This window comes from Osmerus mordax, chromosome 11 (genome assembly GCF_038355195.1).
Source record: "Osmerus mordax isolate fOsmMor3 chromosome 11, fOsmMor3.pri, whole genome shotgun sequence".
NCBI lineage: Eukaryota > Metazoa > Chordata > Actinopteri > Osmeriformes > Osmeridae > Osmerus > Osmerus mordax.
In genome coordinates, this window is record NC_090060.1 from 13,770,587 (window position 1) to 13,790,636 (window position 20,050).

Sequence of the window (20,050 nt, forward strand, 5' to 3'; positions counted from 1 at the left end):
TTAATGTCTATAATCTAGAAAGAAGTGCTATGAGTCTTGGATCAGATCTCAGAGTGTACTGACTAGCCTGACTCTTCTTAGAGAGCATAGCACTGGGTCTAGCTTGGCCACAAGGGGTACATGAGTAATGATGTTGTTCTCAGTCAGACCCCAGTCTTCATTATGTAGCGCTCCATCCAGATATAGAGGACAGTGGTACAGGGGCAGGGAGGAGGTGTCGCAGGGGGGGCTATCTGGTGCCCTGACGTCCGTATTCCTCGCCCTTGCCCTGACCCAAAGGAGTGGGAGGAGACAGGGTTTTGGCGAGAGCGTGTCCTGCAGGGCTCCCAGGCGTGTATCCCAAAGTGCCCCTCTCAACTCCAGCCCACACAAATACACCCCACTTAGAGGTGGAGCTGATGGGCAGCTTGCAGCACTCAGCACCTACACACAGAAAAGACATGGATTGTCTGTAACACCGTACGTAAATGTCCCTGGTGGCACGGCGAGAGTGATCTTACCTGGAAATGCAGGGAGAAGTTAATGATTTCCCTCTGTTTAGCCTTAGCTGCCTCCCTTATTAATGCAGCCAGGAAGCCTCTAGCGTTGCTGAAGGCAGACAGACAGTAGGCACTGTTTGGAGCGCTGGTGGTATCGTTCCACAGGTAGGTACTGAGCAGCTCGGCCCTCTTCTCCAGGTGGGACAGGGTTGTAAGGGTGGGGAAGGAGGAGGGAGTCCATCTGCTACTGAGGTGCTGGCTGAGCTCTGACAGGAGCGAGGACACCAGGTCCCCCAGATCATCCCACTCTGCCTGGAGGAAGCTGTGCAGAGGGCCCGGGGACACGCCCACAACCCAGCTCTCCTCTTTATGCCCCAGACTATCCTTCAGGGCCTGCAGTCTGTCCCGGGCCTGACTGAGGTCTGGGAGCGGGGCAGGGTGAGGAGAGTCTCTGGTGATGCTCCTCATCCTGCCAGTGGGCCTCTGGGAGTCTGACAGCAGCAGGTTTAGGGTGCGGCTGTGAAGCTTGACCAGCTCCACAGAGAGACCCGTGCTGAAGCCCAGCACCATAGGGTCGCTGGTGTTTGCCAGGGCTCGGACACGGTGCTCCAGTCCCCTCAGGAGGCCTGCAACATCTGTGGTCACGGTAGGAAACAAGTCACGGAAATGACTCATGAGACATCCAACACATACTGTATACAGCAACCTGCAAATAAAATACATTTCTACAATGCTCAGGGAACATTTCACAGTACCAAAGCGTCCATGAATGTGGATGATATCAGACAGTGTGTGTGGGCCACAGCCCCAGAGAGGAGATGCTGGCTGGAAACAGGCTCTGGCTATACTCTCCACTGCCTCCAAGTCTGTTGAGTCTGCCACATGGCCACCATAGACCAGTTGGGCTGTCAACACAACAGGACACAAAGGTGAGGTCAAGACAGGGCTGTGGAGTAAGAGTGTATTACAAGCACTTGTTTAGAGACAGTATGATATATTGTATTCTATACACCCCTACCTGCTATGTATTCTAATGCCTCGGCCTTGTCATCACAGTGTTTGGCAATCCGAGCATAGGCATCCACCAGTGCCTGCAGGTCATCCTGAGTCCTGGAACAGAAATACATCTGATCCAGCCATGCTACAGAGGGATAGTCACAGTAGTGGTGAAGGTCAGCTTAATGTGCTTGTCATCCCAGGCATGTGCTAGCTGCAGGTTCTCACCAGTGGTAGACGTATCCCTGGCCCAGGTGTCTGTAGGCCTGTCTCTGCAGTAGGACTGAGTGCAGGATGGCACAGCGCAGCAGGGGCTCCAGGCTGGAGGCTGAGATACCAGAAGCCGAGACAGGCAGAGCAGGAGATACCACCTGGTGCAGGGAAGAGCACAGCTCCTCCTTTACGTCACATGGAGAGTCACAGACCAGGCGAAGAGCACACACGCGGACTGCAGCTACAGGACACGGAGGACAACATTTCACATGATTACATGAGTTACATGAATTTTACATCCAACTTGAAACTTAAAATGGACTGTACATGAGTCAGTAAATGATCTCACTGTGCCACTATAGTGAACATACATGGGATGGAGAGTGGTCTGTATCCTCGTGTGATGAACCACAGTCTGAAGCGAGGGTGCACCTGAGAGGCGGGACTGGGCCCTGCGGGTAGGGGGCCCTCCCCAGGCTCCACGTCTGTCTGGTGCACTGAGGGATACAGGAGAGAGAGCCTGTCAATGCCTGCATCACTACTTCTCTAGCTTACATAAGGAAAGCCAGGTATAGGTATGTGAAGATGGTTAATACAGCCATAGCAGATCTTTCTAACCCACCACAGGCTACTCACTTTTGGCTGCAACAGATATCAGCTGATTGAAGTGAGTCACTACTTCAGCATCCCATTGCTCTAGGAGATGACAGTTGTTGAAGACCAACCAATGGCCATCGCGAACAGCCAAAGCAAGAGATGAGAGGATGGTCTCTTTTTGACATATAGCTCCAACTGAAATTATTTTCACTTTCACCTGACAAACAAAAAAAAATGTTCATTGCATATATCAGGTTGATTAAGTTAACAACGGCAATGAGGCTGGTCATATGAATACACATTACCCCTTTCCTGTCTGTTTGGTACTGGGCCACTTGTTTGAGCCAGTGGAGCGGCTGGATGCTCGCCGGTCCCTCTCTGTCCGGACTGGGGAGGGTGACGATCACAGGCCCTTCGTGTCTGGACAGGAAGCGTGAGAGGGCCTCTGGGGAGCCGGTGTGGGGGGCGTCGGGCACCGCTGAGCGGACGGGCTGGCCCAGGTGGCAGGCAGCCAGGTCCTCCGCCACGGCCGCCAGCCAATGGGGGAGCAGGGTCTTCCAGAGCAGAGCCCGCTGCAGGGTGGACAGGTGGGAGTGAGAGCGGCAGGGCACGGGCCCCACAAGGGTGGAGGATGGGAATCGAAGGTACTCTTTCCACTGCTTGGGGGAGGCGGCCAATGAGGCGATCAAGCCTCTGAAGGGTGGGATGTTCTCCAGCCGTAGAACCCCTGTGTGCGTGTGAGAGGGGAGCCAGCAGGGGAGCTCAGGCTGGGGCGTGGATGGAGATGAGCGGGAGGCTGGAGCTGTGGTTTGAGTGGACGAATCGACAGGGAGGTCCATGTCTCCCAGGCCCTTGAGGAAGGCTACCCTCTCGACCTCAGAGCAGGGCTCACTGTGGAGGAAGAGGGCCAGAGATACCAGCAGTCTGAGCAGGGAGGCATGGCTCTGGAACAGACAGGGCCGGTACTGGGCCAGGAAGTGAGAGACCATCCTGTAGGTGATCTCTGCCATGACTGCTCCAGCCAGCACCTCCCCGGCGAAGACCACATCAGGTCTTCCTTTCAGCGCTAGAGCCCCCCTCACATTCAACAGGAAGGTTTTCAGGGGGAAGTAGTAGGTAGGGGAGAGACAGGCAACCTCCTGCAGGGCCTGGTAGAGGCCGGTGGCCAGCGCTGCCACCCTTTGGAAGTCTGCCAGGAGAGGCTTGTGGCGCACCAGCTCCTGGCTCAGATCCGCTAGCTCAGCCTGGAGCCTGTGCGAGGCCAGCTGACAGGCCGACACGCGAGGCAGGAACTGGGGGTCCTGCAGCAGAGGGGTGAACGACTGAAGGATGTACTCGATCAGAGAAACCTGAGAACACAGACCAGGGATGGGAAGCATTCAAGATAGCACTCGACTGCTCGTAAAATGAACATCGCACGATACATCTGAAGGAGATTTCTGTCCGGTCACCTCCTCCTGGCTGAGTTTGTCGTGCAGGGTCTGTCTGTCTTGTATGAGCACACAGTGTTGAACCCCCAACTCTGGACACTCCAGCTGCACCAGCTCAGTCAACAGGAGTTCCTGGACCTCCGTGGTGCTCAGAGAGAGGTCGATGACCCGCACCTCCGACAGGACGGACGGGTGTATCTCTAAAGAGGGCGGAGAACAGAGGAGAACTGATATTTAATTTTTTTTACATTTAGTCATTTAGCAGACGCTCTTATCCAGAGCGAATGACAGCAAGTACAGGGACATTCCCCCCGAGGCAAGTAGGGTGAAGTGCCTTGCCCAAGGACACAATATCATTTTGCACGAGGACCGGCAGCCTCCTGATTAATAGCCCGATTCCCTAACCGCTCAGCTATCTGACCCACTGAAACGCTACGTTCACACTTAGGACTGACAAAGTTCATCTGTCAAGCGCACAGCTCTTCACCGTTGAGCAGCAGTCGGACTGGCAGACAGGTGCTGAGGAAGAGACAGTACTCTGGGTGGGCCGGTTGGACGGGGCGCCTCAGACCAGGGGCGCAGTTGCCAGCCGGCCTCACCAACATCTCCAGGAAGTCTGGAGTGTGAGCTGCTCGCTCGATGTGTGTCACCAACACTCTCAGACCTAGTGAACGGGACAAAGCTGCTCGTCATCTACAACCATTCATCAAGCTGATACACGTTATCATGTCCTCTTTGTTCTCCAGCTGACCTTTCTCTGCCCCCTGGCGGACCTTATCCAGCAGGTGTGGGTCATCAGCGCTCACCACCAGCCCGTACTCCCTCTCCTCCTGAGCTGTGCTGTCCTCCACTGGCAGATGGCCTGACAGACAGGGGAAAACTAGAGTTACATTTGAACCATGATATGGTTAAAGGGTTTTTGATGGATATTATTCCTCACCAGTGAACAGCATAGTCTGAGAGCTGATCTCCTCGCGCTGCGATGCGTCAGCCAGCAGGGGCCAGCGTTGAGCCCAGGGGCCTCTGTTGCCCCACGTCAGCAGTTTGAGCAACAGCCCGGGAGGCACCCCCTGTACCACGTAGCGGTCAACCCCCAAAGCCCGCACCAGGGCCATCTGCAGCTCTGCAGCCATGGGGAGGGGCACATGATCCAGGGGCGGAGGAGGGGCCTCTGGGCTGGACTGGGGAAGCAGAGAGGTCCTGGGGTCATCGGGGGTACTGCTGATGTTCCCAGTCAGACTCAGCTCCCTCCACTTCCTCAGCAGCTCCATACGGGTGTCTGGTCTGAAGGGACCCAGGTAGGTGATGGCAGCAGCCAGCAGCAGAGCATCACCTGATATGGTCTGGTTATTCATCTCTGTCTCCTGGGAGAGGAACACCAAATGAACAAAATCTAGGAAATAATGTATGTGTGCAAATCGAACAAGTCAGTAATGTAAATGGCGGCTGAAGAGAGAGGGATGGAAGGATGAAGAAAAGAGAGGGATAGAAGGGTAGAGAGATGAGAAGAGAGAGGGATAAATGGATGGAGAGAGGATTACCTCAGCAGCAGCCTTCCAGTCGGTGATGTGGCACACCACCTGCTGGACAGCACTGGAAGCTTCCCTCTCCAGGGCCTCGGCCTTACGAAGCAGGCCAGCCAGCTCCTCCTGCTCACCTCTGAGGACCAGCAGCTCCTTTTCTATGTCGTCGATGTGCTCCCGGGTCTCCTCCTCTTGCAGCCTGGCCACGCTCAGCCGAGAGCGGCTCTCCGCGATACGAAGGTCCAGCTGGATCTTCTTGACCTCCTGGGGGGCCATGTGGCGCTGGACGCAGGCGTATTGGTAGACAGCCCGGACCCAGCGGCACAGGGACTCACAGGCCCGGCTCACGCTTTTCACCGCCTGAGGAGAAAACTCCTTCCTCTGTATGATGTGACTGAGCTGCTCAAACATCTCGCCATTCAACCTGGAGCGGTCGTAGAACTCCAACTCCTGAAGAGAAGACAGGAGGGTCAGTATGAGGTAACTAACAGAAATAGGTTCCGGTTTTCTGTTGGATATACTCACTGACCTGGCAGAAGTTGGACTGCCCTAGCAAATGCTTGGAGCTATCCCAGGTACATGGATAGTTGAACAGCATGCAGATGGCGTCCATGACGATCACCACACCTGCAGGAGGAACTCTGTAGTGGCGCACCTCGTCCAGGTCATTCTGGCTCAGAGACTTGAGAGCGACCAGGGCAGTCTGGTACAAGGGACTCACCTGGGGACAAGAGTTGAATCATACTGGTGAACAGGACTATGTTCCATACAGGCAGGTTAAGTCCTAGTTATATCCATGGATCTGGAGGTGAGGTGGACCTCCTTGAAGGCGTCGTCTGCCTGCTGCTGGGCCTGCTGAAACTGCTCCTCCAGGTGGGACAGTCTGTTCTCCTCCAGGAGGCAGTTCTGCCGGCTACGGTCACACAGAACCTGCTCCATTTTAATCTTGTGCTGCAACTGGTATTGACACTGACACGCAGACAGGTGGGTGGTCACAGACGGGCAAACATACAGACCAGACGTCATGTTAGACAAGCACTCCTCGCACCGACATTTACACAATTCTAATCATACATGGATGCATTTTCACTAAATGGTGCTCTTCTACAAGCTAGTAACATTACCTGTTGTGTTTCTGCCACTTTGTTCTTGAGTTTAATAACTTCCTGTCTGTACTCCTCAGCCGTGTCTGTCATGTCTCTTACCCTGGCCAGGACTGTTGCCACTCTAATGAAAACAAAAGCTTCATTGTACCGTAGCTCACAGTCGCAGCAGCGTGTGGACATGAACACATGGACCGTGATGCTCACCTGTTGGCCTGACCAAGGCCCTGCTCATACAGGTGGCTGCAGAGGTGGAAGAAGTGGGCAATGAGCTCCACGTAGGTCTGGGGGCTGAACGGCTGAAGGTTTGGTAGCAGGACGGATGCATATTTCCATGCTGACTGATGTATTTCTGCCATGACTTTGGAGATACTGGCCACCAGGCTGTCCCTGTCTACTACACAGCCAAAGAAACATGTCAACATTTTTAATCCATTCAAATTGTAGGTACTTCATAGGTACTACACCAAAGATCTTTACTTGCTGGGTCGGGGATCTGCAGGTTCTCTTTAAGGTGCCGTGAGGCTGCCTCGACCAGGGTCTGGCTGGACCAGGGCTGGTACACCTCCACACAGCAGCACAGGCACACAGCCTGGGTCACCGAGGCAGTGTCAGCCTCCATTTTACTGATGTCTAGCGAGAGAGGCAGCAGCAGGAACACATGCATGTTCTTCTGGACCTGTTTGAAGTACCTATAGATGAGAACACCACATTGAAATAGATCATTAGCTACTTCTACTGCAGTAAACACTGGCCATAGCTTGTCAACAGTAATAATCAAGTCTAGTCTGATTAGTGTTTCCTACTTGTCCAGGGCCTGGTCGTCCCTGAGGCGGCTGCGGGAGTTTTTGACGAGAGCGTTGACCTTCAGCACCAGATTCTTCAGCTCCTCATCAGAGTAGAGACCAGGGAAGGTCCCACTGGCCATGACCTCCAGCAACTCCTCTCTGTGCTCCAGGCTGGTCTCCTCGTGAACCAGTATCATCACATGATTTCCCTGCACCCCCGCCTGACTGCCGGCCTCCTTCAGCATGTCCCGTAACGTCCTCTCATTCCCTGGATGGACCTCCATCAGCTGGTAGCCAGTGAGATAGGCAGCCAGACGCACTGTGGTCCTTCGCCCTGTGCCTTTCACCACGCTGAAGAGCACTCCGTGTCCACCGGGGAGGAACAAAGCCCTGAGGGTGTGCAGCAGCTGCCGGAGCCTCTGTCTGTGCACCACGTAGCTGGACGTGCAGCTGTATTTATCCTCCAAATCCCCATCTTCCCCTTCCTCTTTGCTCTTGACTGTGAGGGCCAGCTGTTGGAGGAGCAGGCCCGGGTCTCTCTCCTGATAGGACACGTTGCGTTTGAAGTTGTGCTGCTGAGCCATGGAGGCGAGAGGCTCAAACAGCTCGGGACCGTAGACCAGGTTACACATCGAGGCCTTTAAGTCCTGCAGAAGCTGCAATGGAACGAGCCTGGCTGAACCTGGCCCGGGCCAATGGATGCTGTCATCCTGTGAGGATGGTTCAGACAGCCTAAGGCTCCTCTTCCAGTCCGACTGACATACCGGTTTAGGACCTTTTGGTGGCGAGGGAGACAGACATTGTAGAGAGCTTGAAGCTGGGTCTGGCAACGGTAGACTGGGATGCTTATCTTTCTTGGAAATCTCTTGATTTTTGTTTTTATCAAACAGATCTTCTTTCCCATTGGCTGATAAACTAAAACCAGAGTAGCTCAGCCTGAGCTGCTGGATCTCCTCCTCCTCCTGTTCATCTGCTGCCCCAGGCAGGGGAGACTTTGTAGGCTGCGTGAAGGCCAAGGCCTCAGTATCCCTCTCCGTCTGACTGGGTGAGGCTGGGAGCTGATGGGGGGACGTAGGTGGGTCTTCTATTATAGAAGAGGATGTGAACGTGGGGGGAGTTGTAGAGGACATGGTTTCTTCTCCTCCGACAGCTTGGGCCTGGACTGTCATCCAGCCACTGTAACTGTTGTCTGACACCTGGGCTATGAGTGACACCAGGGTTTTGCTCTCGTCTTCTGAGCACAGCCGGTCTCCAAAGGTACGCAGACACTCGTGCATCCAGAGGCGAACTATGTTGAGCACGTTGGCCGCTGGGCCGAGCGTGGTGGGAGAAAAGCAGGGGAGGGCGGAGGAAGAGAGCACGGCCCTGAGGCTGACCTTCTTCTGGGGTGGATGTCTGCCGGAGGCGCGCGGTGCCCACAAGCACATCCCCTGAAACACCTTCTGCAGGTCATGCTGGGAGAACAGGAAGTGAGGCCTCAGTGGAGTCGGCAGGAAGTGCTCGCACACAGACTGGTACAGGTCTAGAGTAGCGGCGATGATACAGCGGGTCATGTCTGCGTACCTCGGCATGCCCTTGAACTCTTTCAGCCAGGTCTGAATCAGTGGGGAGTGGATGGAGAATAGAACATCTACAGATATACTGGGCAGCACTAAGACGGAGAAGAGACGCAAGAGGCGGGAAGAGATGCTGTTGCAGCTTGGTTTTGTCACTGCGGACGTGCTGCAGGTACCCAGGTAGCGGATAGCTCCAGATCCGAACAGCTTGAAGTGGTAACCATCAGACGTCAAAACGCCTCCCCTCGATATGCACTGTCGCAGAGTCTCCAGAGCCATGGATGTCTTTCCAAATACATCTACAAGCATATGATAGTTATTAACAAATGAATGGAAGAATTTCCGCAAATAAACAATACGCTAGATACCTTAGTTAACTCATAGTTTGTGTAACTGTAACTTTATAATAATGACAGGTTTTCTATTCACCACAGGCGGCCTTGTGTAAATCATCCACAAACAGCAGGTGTCTGGCCTGTTTGTTTTGGCTGCCCATGATACCCATCGGTGTCTTCTGTTTGCCCATGCTCTCCAGGACACCACGCAGGTCAGAGGCGCGCAGGCGTGGGCCGGCAATGAGACGGATGTGAGGCCTGTCCTCGTTCATCAGGGACTGACACAGCATGGTCTTCCCTGAGCCAACCTCTCCCACCAACAACACTGGCTGGTGAGCCTCCAGCATGAGGTCCAGTAGACACGCATATTTTTGATACTGTGTCAGTGGACAAAGAACACTAACATTACTGTTATTTTATAAGAACAATGAAACCAAAATACAGTTGATACTGTAGTATACTGTTGATGTGGGACAGTTATTGATTGAGGGGGCGTACCTGTGGGATAGTGATGTAGGCCATCAGTGGACTCTTGTTTCTGGAGCAGCTGATTGGGGTACTCATGTCTCCCATTGTGCCCTCGGTTATATTAAAGAAGTACTCGAATACTGTTCCCTCAGCAGGAACCTCCACTCTATACCGGCTCTCAAACAGAGCTTCCCGCACCAGCACATCAAACTGAGGCCAGTGTCTGCAGGAAGAGAAAAACATTATCAATGAATGCACCTCTATGTGAGAACTGACTTCCAGGGGTACCGGTCTCGACCTGGGGTGGAGGTGACCACCGAATCCCCAGATGTAGGCCACCAGGAAGATGTTCCTGGCCTGCAGCTCCGGCTGAGTGGAAGGGGTCGAGATATTGACAGACGAAGGTTGGGTTACCACTGGAGCCATATCTGGAAGAGGACACAAATAATTCAAGGGCATTTGTTGAGTAAATACGTTTTTCATCATTCCTACTACAGTCTTTTTTTGTTGTTAAGTTCTTACCTCTTTTATCTGTCTGCCTTGATGCTTTTAGTCCACGTCCCTTCCCACATTGCTCCAGAAGGGCATGTAGAATCCTAATGAATGACATCACTTCCTGTAGACCATAGGCGATGCCTTTACTGACATTATTGTCATTGTCTGCCTCACTGTGCATCACGGGTGTCAAGGCCTTGTGCCTCAGGAAAGTGAGCGTACAAGAAAACAGATCTTCGGCTAAACGGACCCACATGTTGATGGTCCCCTGATCCAGAGTGTGGTCTCTGGAGAGAGCGTCCACCTCCACCTTCCACACCGATTTCCACAGATCCTTCCCACCAAGATGGACCAGAGTGCAGCGGGTGACTGTGGAAGGGGCAGCATCTGACAGGTCTGTGACCTCAGCCAGCAGCTTGAGCTCCTCAAGGGACGGCCGGACCTTCTCTGCCGATGGCAGGCACAGGAAGGGGTCGTCGGGGTCACAGAGGGTGCTTAGGTGATCCAACCAGCCAGGCTGACCCAGAGGCTCCCCGTCCATCACGAGCCACTTCACCTTGCGAGTCTGACTCTTCCTCTTCTTCCTCTTGGAGGGGGTGCTGTCTAAGAGGTCATGTCTCTCGGAGTCCTTCAGCACTTTGGTGAATACCCCGTCTGACCAGTAACCCTCCTGTTGCTGGAAGCAGCCTCCAAACAGCTCCTCATTGGACAGGGCATTGGGGAATATCACCACAGTGTCAACAGAGGACCAGTTTGAGGTAGTCGGGGAATAATCTATATCTGAGCACCTTCCTTCAGGGCTGACATCATCATCCAAATCCACCTCCTCAGCCCTGGCGGCCAGCTTCCGTAGCGCCCCCGCTAGTGCATGGTAGCATGTGGTCTTCCCACTCCCAGGGGGCCCCACCATGAGCACCGCCCTGGACAGTTTTATAGCCTGGTAGAGGCTGAGAACCTCCTTCAGCACTCTAGGGTCAGCATGGAGGCCAGCCTGCTGTAGTTCCTCCATAACTGCAGCCTGCAGGAGGTTCCGATCGCCCTCCTCAATGTCCAACTCGAGAACCGGGTAAGAACGTAACGTGGGGAAGATTTCTTCAAAAATGGCACGGAACTGTGAGGCTTTCTTTTGCTCGTGAATGGCTGACACCAGGACAGATGAAACTCCTTTGACTATGGCCTGTTCCTCCACCACACCTTGTATAAGGGCTGATGACTGATTAGTCCGCTTGAATTTAAAGCTGTCTCCTTCCCTGGCTCTTTCCTCTGTCTCGGTTATCTTAGGAACCACATCCAGTGAATGTCTCTGAACATCCGCCTCATCTTCTAACTCCTTTTCTTTGAGCAGCACCTCTTGTCGTCTGGTGTTTTGGAAGTGTGTCCCAGCAACTGTGATGACGTTCATGAGGAGAACTAGCCAGCAGGTCTGCTTCCCACTGATGGAGTCAGGCAGACAGAGAGAGTTGCCGGCCAGGGTAAACAGTGAGAGAAGACATCGGCTGAGTGTCACTGCCTCTGAGAAACCGAGGGAGGTTAGCATCACCTCAGCAATGACTCGGTAATCTGGTTGGGCCAATGCTACAGGTCGGGTTGCAGCACGCAGGTTTTCTGGGACATCGGTACTGTACCCCCTGGATGAGATGATCACACAGCCGTAACTCGGTTTGACAAAAATGTTCTTCCCTGCAAAACACATCTCAAGTTCATCCAATGTTTCACAGCCTCTCCCCAGGTCTCCACTCTCCTGTGGTGAAGATGTCTGCTCTCTGGTTGGGACAGAAGATGGGAATGAAGGCTCCGAGCAGGATTCAAACCCCTTTGGCTGGGTGTTCCTCTGTAGACAAGAGAGAGATTGGTGGATGTCTGATAAATGCTGCCCCAGAAGAGACAGTGCCCCCTGGGTCATTAAGTCCATAGAGTCCAACACCAGCCAGGCCCCGGTCTGGAGGGCACCAAACAGCAACTGCTGGATAATAGAAAGTCTGGTGTTTACACAGCAGTGGAAGGAGATGACCTGCCTTCCCAAGGCTTTCCCCAACTGAACCACAGTCTTCTTCTTGCCTGACATCTGTGGTCCGCTCACAAAGCCACACCTGTAGCTGGTGAGAGCCAGGAGAATACCCAGGATGGCTTTGTCTGTGGAGGGGCTGTTCACCGTCATCCAGTGGTCTGGACCCAGGTACTCATATCCGTAGGGCAGCTGAACTCCCAGTACTTCAACATAGCACCAGCAGTCCTTGGTCTCTTGGCTCTGTTGTGTTGTCTCATCCCCACAGTCTAAAACAACATGGTATTTCATCAAACTCTGCCATTCAAAAGATGACTCGAGATCACCCTTCACCTCCATGAGTTTGGAGATGTTCTGGGCGTGGTTCATTGTCAGCAGCACCAGAGAACGCAACACTGTCGTTGCACGCTGAGAGGTCAGTGATCTGTCAGAGGCACCTGACAAACCGTCCCTTACAGTTTGGCACAAGCTGTGAAGTTTGGAGGTGTTTCTTGCTTTTAGGCAATTCCATTTGACCGGGGCTGCAGCCTGGCCGGCCTTTCTGACCTCACTGCACCAGAGGGCTTCCTCAACCACCAACAGACACTGCAGGGGGTAGTCTGGCAGGATGCTCAACTGAGATGGCAGGTCATTCTCTCTCACTTTGGCTTCCATCTCCTCCTTCTTTCTAAGGAAGTCTGATTGTCTGGAGAAGTGTGAGGTGTCCCCAATCTTCCTGTCTGTCTCTAGGTCCTTGTCTGAAGGCTCCACCTGTTGACGTGCCACAGCACACTGCTTGACCAGCTCCCTCGTGGCTTGGTACAGCTGCTGTTCCAGCAGGCCCAGCCAAGCCAGGGAGTTGAGGTTTGGCTCCAAGGGGCACAGGAAGGACACGTGCTCTCTGAGGCTCCCATACACTCCCTGCACCAACATCTGGCTGCCAGAAAGATCCAGCCCCCTGCTCAGTTCTGTCACATCCCGAGACGAGTCACTGTTGCTGACAACCTCCAGCCAGCGCACACCTCTGAAGCACTTACGCACCAAGGGGAGTAGGGTGGAGGGGGTAGGGTGCAGGGAGAGCAGTCGGATTACCTCCCCATCGCTGAGGAAGCACAGCCTGGGGAACTGGCCCCTGGGAGAGTCTAGAAGGTAGAGCAGCTGGTTGGAGATGCCCTCCATGGTGCTCAGACCTGCCATGAGAAGACGGCGGAGACTGTCACCGTGGAAAAGAACGTTTGACTCAGTCACTTTCTTCAGACGGACTATGTTCAGCACATGGGGGTCACCAGAGGTGGTTTGAATCAACTCTCTGAATGTCTTATCTACTGGTTGGAACGTTTCAAACTATATGGAAGAAAGAAACAAAGAGAGGGAAGAACACAAGTTCAGTATCCTGTATTTAAGCTATGTGGTCAATAAATGCATTTATTATCTGATTAAAGTTCTGATGAAATATACCAGCTCTGCCTTCTGTACACAAACAGTGGTCTCGTAGAACATTTTGCTTAGGAAGACCCACTTCTGCTGGTACCTTTCACAAAAGTCCAGGAGTTCCTCTACAATGTATTTAAAACAATTCATTAAAAAAACAGATGTGTGTATGTGTATAGACACATACACACACATGCACACGCGCACACATTCGCCAACACACACTCGCAGACCGGGTAAACACATGCTTATGTAGGCACTCGGACCAAAACAACAACAGAAACCCTACATTATTTGTTGATAAAGTTCCATGATAAAATTGAGTGCTGAAATGGATCAGTGAAGAACAAGGTACAAAATAATGTGTACTTTTCAACATGGAATCTCACAGAATCAACACATTTTCTTTTGACATGAAGCAGCTGGGCATTACCAAGCTCCTGAAGCATCTGCACCCAGTGTTCCACCTCCTGTCTGAACTCAGCAACATGCGGAGACAGCAGCATGTTGGACAGAGTCATCACACTGTCTTCAGTCTGGGCTAGGAGTGTCTCCAGACCTGAGGAGACAACCACAGCTTCTCACAACCTCTGTCACAATCATAACTTGACACATTGATAAATATCATTTTTCGTTTTCCTTTGACACACACTCCGTTTTTTCTCCTTTCTCCAGTCTCACCGATAATGGTGAATGTGCCACAGTCTTTGGAGAGCTGTTGAGGTGACGCGTGGTTAGACTCCAGGTCAGTTGAAGGCTTCTTTCTGCGTGTTGCTCCATCCTGAGGCTTGTCCTCCTGCCACACAGTTACTATGAACTTTGCCAGTCTGAACTGAGCCCCCTCCCAGCTGCGTTGAAGCTTCCGGAAGGCTTGCTCCATGTCAGCCTCCGCCTTGGCCTCCCGGCAGATCTGTGGAGGATGGAGATGTGTTTGAGTACATTTTGTAAAATGTAGGATGGGAGAAGATAGGAATGTGTGCTTCAGTTCCTCTGTCTAAAATAGCAGTCCTTACCTTGCTGATTTTATTTTGATGCTCTACCAGCATTTTGGACATCAGGTCTGCTACAGTCAGGCTCCATTGTGGAGAGTACAGCTGGCCCATGCCTGCAGGAAGAGAAAGCACAATTACAGACACTGTAGATTTGAAGAAAAAAAACTATCAAACTGTCTCACATACACACACACACGCAGTGCTCCACACTTTGATGTGACCTTTAAAGATGTTCCTCCAGTGTTTGTGCTTGAGTGTAGGGCTGCTGAGTTGAGCCAGCACTGGGAGCTGCAGGTGGAAATGTTCCAAGGTCTGCAGGATCTTCTGCAGCACGGCATCCTGGGATGGGATCAACCTGGCCAGGGACATCGCCTGCTGCAGCCACTCATCTACCTTCCCCTGCGCCCGCGACACCAAAAACTAGCACAGAAAAACACACTTTCCAGTCAGCTGTTCCAAACCTTAAATACTTAAATAATTCCTTCTGATGATTGAAGGCTCTCTCAGGTCCATGTGGAAAACGGCTGTTCAGTTTCTCACCTTGCTGAAGGGCAGCAGCTTCCACTCCCGGATCTGAGCCGTGGAGAAGCTCAGCAGCTCCCAAAGCCCTTTACGGGTCTGAATCTTCTGCTGGCCTGTCGTCACAAACGTCAGATCCAGAGGATGTCCTATGGAGACGAAACGCAGTTAGCACAAAGGTCGAGAAACACATACCACACACACCCCCTCTGCAGAAACCTCTCTCCCTCTCCCACCTCGGAGACTTCTACTGGTCCTGCTGAGTTCTTGGAGGCGTGCCGAGACAGCGTACACGTGTCTGCTCACTGTCTTCAGCTGGGTCAACATCTGACCAGCATTCTGGGTAGGGTCCAGGAAAGGGCCGGAGGTGGTTTTGGAGATAGTGTCCTCCAGGTCTTGGGCCAGAGAGGTGAAGGTGCTATCCAGGGTGTCGGCCATGGAGGGGAGGCGCTGACGCACAGTCTCAGCTGCACGCTTCAGTAGAGGTACGAAGCAGTCCCACAGGTCCAACATCTAGACGCACACACACACAAACACACATATACTAGGATCACTGCTACAAGCTTTAGTTCTCCCCGTGTCTGAGGACACCTGTTTGGAGCAGGATGAATGCATGGATGACACCTGTTTGGAGCAGGATGAATGCATGGATGACACCTGTTTGGAGCAGGATGAATGCATGGATGATGTGTCTGCTGACCTGTTCTTCCAATGCCACCAATGCCTCCAATGCCACCTCCTGTCTGTAGATCATACGGATGGTCTCCTGGAGGGAGTGCATGTACTCCAGCTGCTGCTGCATGTCATTGGACATTTTCTCACAGCGTGTGACCTGCCGTGAAGGAATCCCATGAAAGTCAATGGACTCATTTGATTTCAAATCAGACGACACGAATCGAATGTGCAGCGTTCTGCAATCCACCCCTTTCAGTGACAGAACCGTGGCTACAGAGCGTGGTTACGATACTCACCATGCTGGCGTACTGTGTGAAGTCGTTGAAGTCGGTGGGCTCTACCCTGAGGCCGTCCACAGTCTTCTTTAGTTCCTGTATCAGGTTCTGTGAGCGGAGCTTCAACTCCCCCACCAGGAAAGTCAGAACGTCCTCCTCTATGGAGGTCAACAGAGGCCCTGAAAAAAAAAGAACACACACACACATCCCAGGAACAATACTATTGAGACAGCAGTACACCTGGTAGACGCACACAAACGTACGCACGCACACACACACACCTAGCTTCTCCTGGATGTGTGCGCAGTGGACGATAAGCAGCTTGTTGGAGGTGGTGAAGGAGCGGGGCACGGTGCTGACCCTGTCCGTCCAGAAGCGCACCTTCTGGATGTGCTCCTCGTAGAGCAGGGCTGGCAGGCCCCTCATGGCCTCCAGGGAGGCAGGGCTCCACTGGCTGGTGAACAGATGGATGTCCGCCAACCAGGCATGTTCATCACACAGCCTCTGGAGCTCCCGCTGGGCCTCCTGTGCAGGAGGGAAACACAACAACGACACAATCAGGAAACAGGAAAGGAAGAGAAATGTGTTGACAAAGAGGGGGAAATCACATTTACATTTATTCATTTAGCAGACGCTTTTATCCAAAGCGAAATCACAGCTATATAGTTATATAGAATAGTAAAGGTTTTGTGTGAGAAAGAAAGGATGACCTGTGTGATCCTGTCTTGCTCTTCCTGCACTTCTGTGGCTCCAGAATGCAGCTTGAGCTGCCACTCCAGGTGCCTCTTACAGAGGGGGTAGTACTGCCCTCGCAGCCTTTTGCCCTGCACCCTCAGGGGGTTCAGCCTGGGCAGCACCAGCCTGGGGGCTAACTCTACAGGAGGCTCCCATCTAGTTGACAAACTGCTGATCTCAGTCTTCTCTCTGTCCTTTGGCCCTGACACAGTTTTAAAAACACGTAAATATGCTGAATCAGAGACAACAGAAACAGGTCAGAGCTGGATTGTGATACACTGTGCAGAAAAGCCCTGTAACAGAACCAACTTTCAGGTACCTGTCTGACCAGGTTTGCCAAAGGAGCAGGGCAGGCTGAGGTCAGGGCTCAGCTCAGGAGAAGCCCTGACTGGGGAGTTGCATGCAGGCACACAGTCCTTGGACTCCGAAGAGTAACTGCATGCGTCAAATACCTGACACGGAGTACAACCAGATAGTCCAGTCATTTTAAGCCAAAATGGGGGTCAACCTAGGACAAATTGCAACAGAAGCAATATTCTCTCTAATAGAAGGCTATATTTTGGTATTTTTCTAAACTTACCCCTGATGGGATTCTTTGGGGCTTTTTTTTCCTTACTCAGTACATATTGAGGATACAAAATGAGTTGAGTTTGCTTCTGTTGCAATTTGTCCTACCTTTTTTCATAAAATGACTGGACTAAGAGCGATATTCATACTGAAACTAGGTTTTATAGAATTTAACAGTACATACAAAATGGTACAAGATACAAAATTATAATACAAACATCACAACAACAAATACCACCACAACAAATGCATGTGTTTAAAATGTCCATCTAAAGTTCAAAACAGAACTGGAAAGTGTGATACATGGTAAACAGTACATAGTCTAAAGTGCATATCACTTTAAGGACTCAACTCTAGACTCCTGTTTACAGTTGTTTTTTGTTATATGAAACTTCATGCCAAGTTTTTTCCAGTGTGGCAATCTTCCCCTCACCTGGAGGGCAGAGTCTGCCACAGACAGCAGGGCTCCACACACAACCTCCCGGAACAAGTGCATAGGGGGGAATAGGGTCAGTTGTCCATCTGCTCCAAATATCAACTCTGCCTCAAAAAGACATCCCTGCTGAGGCTGCACAGGGTCACAGAGACACAAGACAACATCAACATATCTTACAACATTCAACCTCACACCAAAATCACCCATAAACATTCAACCTTAAACCATAGTGCTCGCTGCTCTCTCTCTACCTTCAAGACGTTGTTCAGAAAAGACAGGACCTCACGTTGAGTGATAGTGACCAGACTCTGGACTATCATCTGGTCCACCAGGGCGGCCATGTTGCCCAGCTGCTGCAGGACGTCCTCAGCCCGGCGCAGCTTCTTCTTCAGGTCCCGCACGTGAGCCAGCTGCAGGTGCAAGGGCTGAGAGTGCTGGTTCACCTGGGCAAGCTCAACACGCAGCTGCAGCTCCTGCTGGCCTTTGTAGCTGTCCTCCTGAACCTGGGAAGAGACGGAGAGAGAGGACGTGCTTACAGTAATGCTACCATATCAGTACAAAGTTACATCATTCATTCACTCATTGGTTCATCATTTGAATGTTTGTTAAAATGTGTTTGGAGGTGAAGTAGTCTGAGATACCGTATTCAGGATGAGAGCTCGATACTGTAAGAACTTCTCCAGCAAAACCCGACACTCCTGGTTCTTCTTCAGAAGTGTATTTTGGAAGTCCAGAAGGGTGTAGGTTTTAGAATCATCCTGAGGCAGCCAGTGAACCCCTTTCAATTCCTCAATTAGTCTGACAATGACAAACAAGGTGTACAGTCAAATCCATCAATAATGGATGTTTGGGTTATAATACTGAAATGGTGATTGTGACCTCGTTAAGCATTCTCCTCCCCACCTGCAGAAATGAAACAGAGCTTCTCTGAACTGTGGCACGGTCGTCAGCAGCTGGCCCTGCAGTACCTCACACCTGCGCTGGAGGGCGATCTTCCTCACGTTTCTCTGCCACCTGGACAGAGACATAGGAGGAGACATGCAGAAACCATCCAAGTCCCAAGCTAAAAGTCAATACCAACATCTCTGAAAGGAGGGACGGCTTCTACCTAGTGAAAGCTTTTTTCAGTAGATAGTCTCTGAAGAGGGGTATGTCTTGCAGGGCGTTCCAGAGCACGGCCTCGTGGATCCACTCGGCTAGAGAGAGCAGCCCTGCGCTGCAGCCGTCCCTCACGTGTAGGACGGAGGTCGGGGAGAAGACGTAGTACTCTATGCCCGCCTTACTCTGGGGGACCACACGAAGGTCGTATGGCCTACAGGAGATGGAAATATTCAGATATGTATGTAGATTTAACATGATCTCAAAATCCTTAAGAGTGGGACTAAGGTATTTACTACCTGTAACGGCCACTGTCCACAGGCTGCAAATGAAAAAACTGAAGTTTTCCCAGGTGTTTTTGCTTCGCAAAGATCTCCACTACATCTGTGCCTGTCAGAGGCTCCTTGTGCTTGGAAATCGTCTTAGCTCTTCTTTTTTGCTCCTTGTCTTGTCTATCAGCGGTCTTTTTCACGGACACAACATTGTCTTTGGCACTAAGGAGGGACAAGAATATCATGTTGAGGGGGAATGTAAGAATAACATGTTCAGTACTGTGATAAAATTGTACACTCAATCTGCTCAGCTACTCACGTGTCCACAGTTAGTTCCTCAACATCTACCTCAGCCAGGCTGACAGGGATATTAGTAGCCAACACTGAGGCCATCAGACCAGGTCCGTCCATCCATAATGAGTCCTCCATGGCTGTCTCATGACCCACCTCTGCCACTAAACGGGGAAGCTCCACCCCAGTTAGAGGTCTTGGCATGGGGCTGAGGTTCTCCGTGCTGAGGGCACGTCCAGTTGGGGGGTCCTTCATGAAGGCTAGTCTTGAGGAGATACCTTCCTGGGACTCCAGTGGTGGTAGTGAGGGTGCAGAAGCACCACGTCCCTGGTGGCCGAGGGAGCCATTCCTGCTAGCGCTTTTTGCATGGGCCCTAGTTTGTTGACTGTCTCTTTTTGGAGCTGGCATGTTGCAGGACGTTTCTAATCAATATTAATTAATTTTGTCGAATATTAACATATTTTGTCGAAACAGGTGTTCAGCCCATCTCTGACAAACTCCCAGTAATTCCGTAGTCAAAACCCCAAAGCTTTTACTTAGCTACAGCTGGTAGAATACTTGACAGGTTCACAAAGTTCAGCAACCTTAGACTAACGTTAGTTAGCTCGACTTAGACGAATTACTGGGGCCCATAACCTAGCTCTACAGTAGCGTGTTTAGGTACACCTATAACGTTAGTACGTTCAGTTTGAATAGTGCCAATTACTGTACTAGTTAGTAGTTTACATTCTCTACACTACAAAATCAAATCAATAGTTTTTACTTTAGTTAGCACGCTAGCTACCTGTATAT

General features: G+C 51.7%; 1 protein-coding gene across 1 annotated transcript; it reads right to left on the bottom strand.

Moving 5' to 3' along the window:
* Positions 1-48: 48 nt before the first annotated feature.
* LOC136952037 (dynein heavy chain domain-containing protein 1) lies at positions 49-19,513 on the bottom strand. Its single transcript, XM_067246709.1, has 43 exons — positions 19,287-19,513; positions 18,995-19,189; positions 18,706-18,909; positions 18,501-18,611; positions 18,239-18,395; positions 17,831-18,100; positions 17,595-17,720; positions 16,914-17,046; positions 16,570-16,796; positions 16,135-16,384; positions 15,881-16,038; positions 15,628-15,741; positions 15,146-15,422; positions 14,931-15,058; positions 14,612-14,810; positions 14,412-14,503; positions 14,080-14,308; positions 13,832-13,957; positions 13,426-13,523; positions 11,758-13,311; positions 10,059-11,724; positions 9,787-9,916; positions 9,519-9,711; positions 9,115-9,397; positions 7,148-8,984; positions 6,822-7,033; positions 6,549-6,735; positions 6,363-6,465; positions 6,079-6,207; positions 5,768-5,959; positions 5,257-5,688; positions 4,656-5,079; positions 4,467-4,565; positions 4,203-4,379; positions 3,737-3,915; positions 2,591-3,634; positions 2,325-2,502; positions 2,060-2,140; positions 1,704-1,929; positions 1,498-1,589; positions 1,235-1,384; positions 501-1,114; positions 49-423 (listed from the first exon to the last, which is right to left on the bottom strand). Exons 1-43 carry the CDS (start codon positions 19,511-19,513, stop codon positions 49-51), a joined length of 13,878 nt encoding a protein of 4,625 aa, XP_067102810.1.
* Positions 19,514-20,050: the final 537 nt, after the last annotated feature.

Excerpts from the sequence above, each read along its gene's own strand:
- LOC136952037 (XM_067246709.1), bottom strand. The coding sequence starts at position 19,513 with ATGAAGGACCCCCCAACTGGACGTGCCCTCAGCACGGAGAACCTCAGC. Across the intron at positions 3,635-3,736 it reads ACAAACTCAGCCAGGAGGAG|GTTTCTCTGATCGAGTACAT; the intron begins GTGACCGGACAG and ends CTGTGTTCTCAG. Across the intron at positions 2,503-2,590 it reads ACCAAACAGACAGGAAAGGG|GTGAAAGTGAAAATAATTTC; the intron begins GTAATGTGTATT and ends TTTGTTTGTCAG.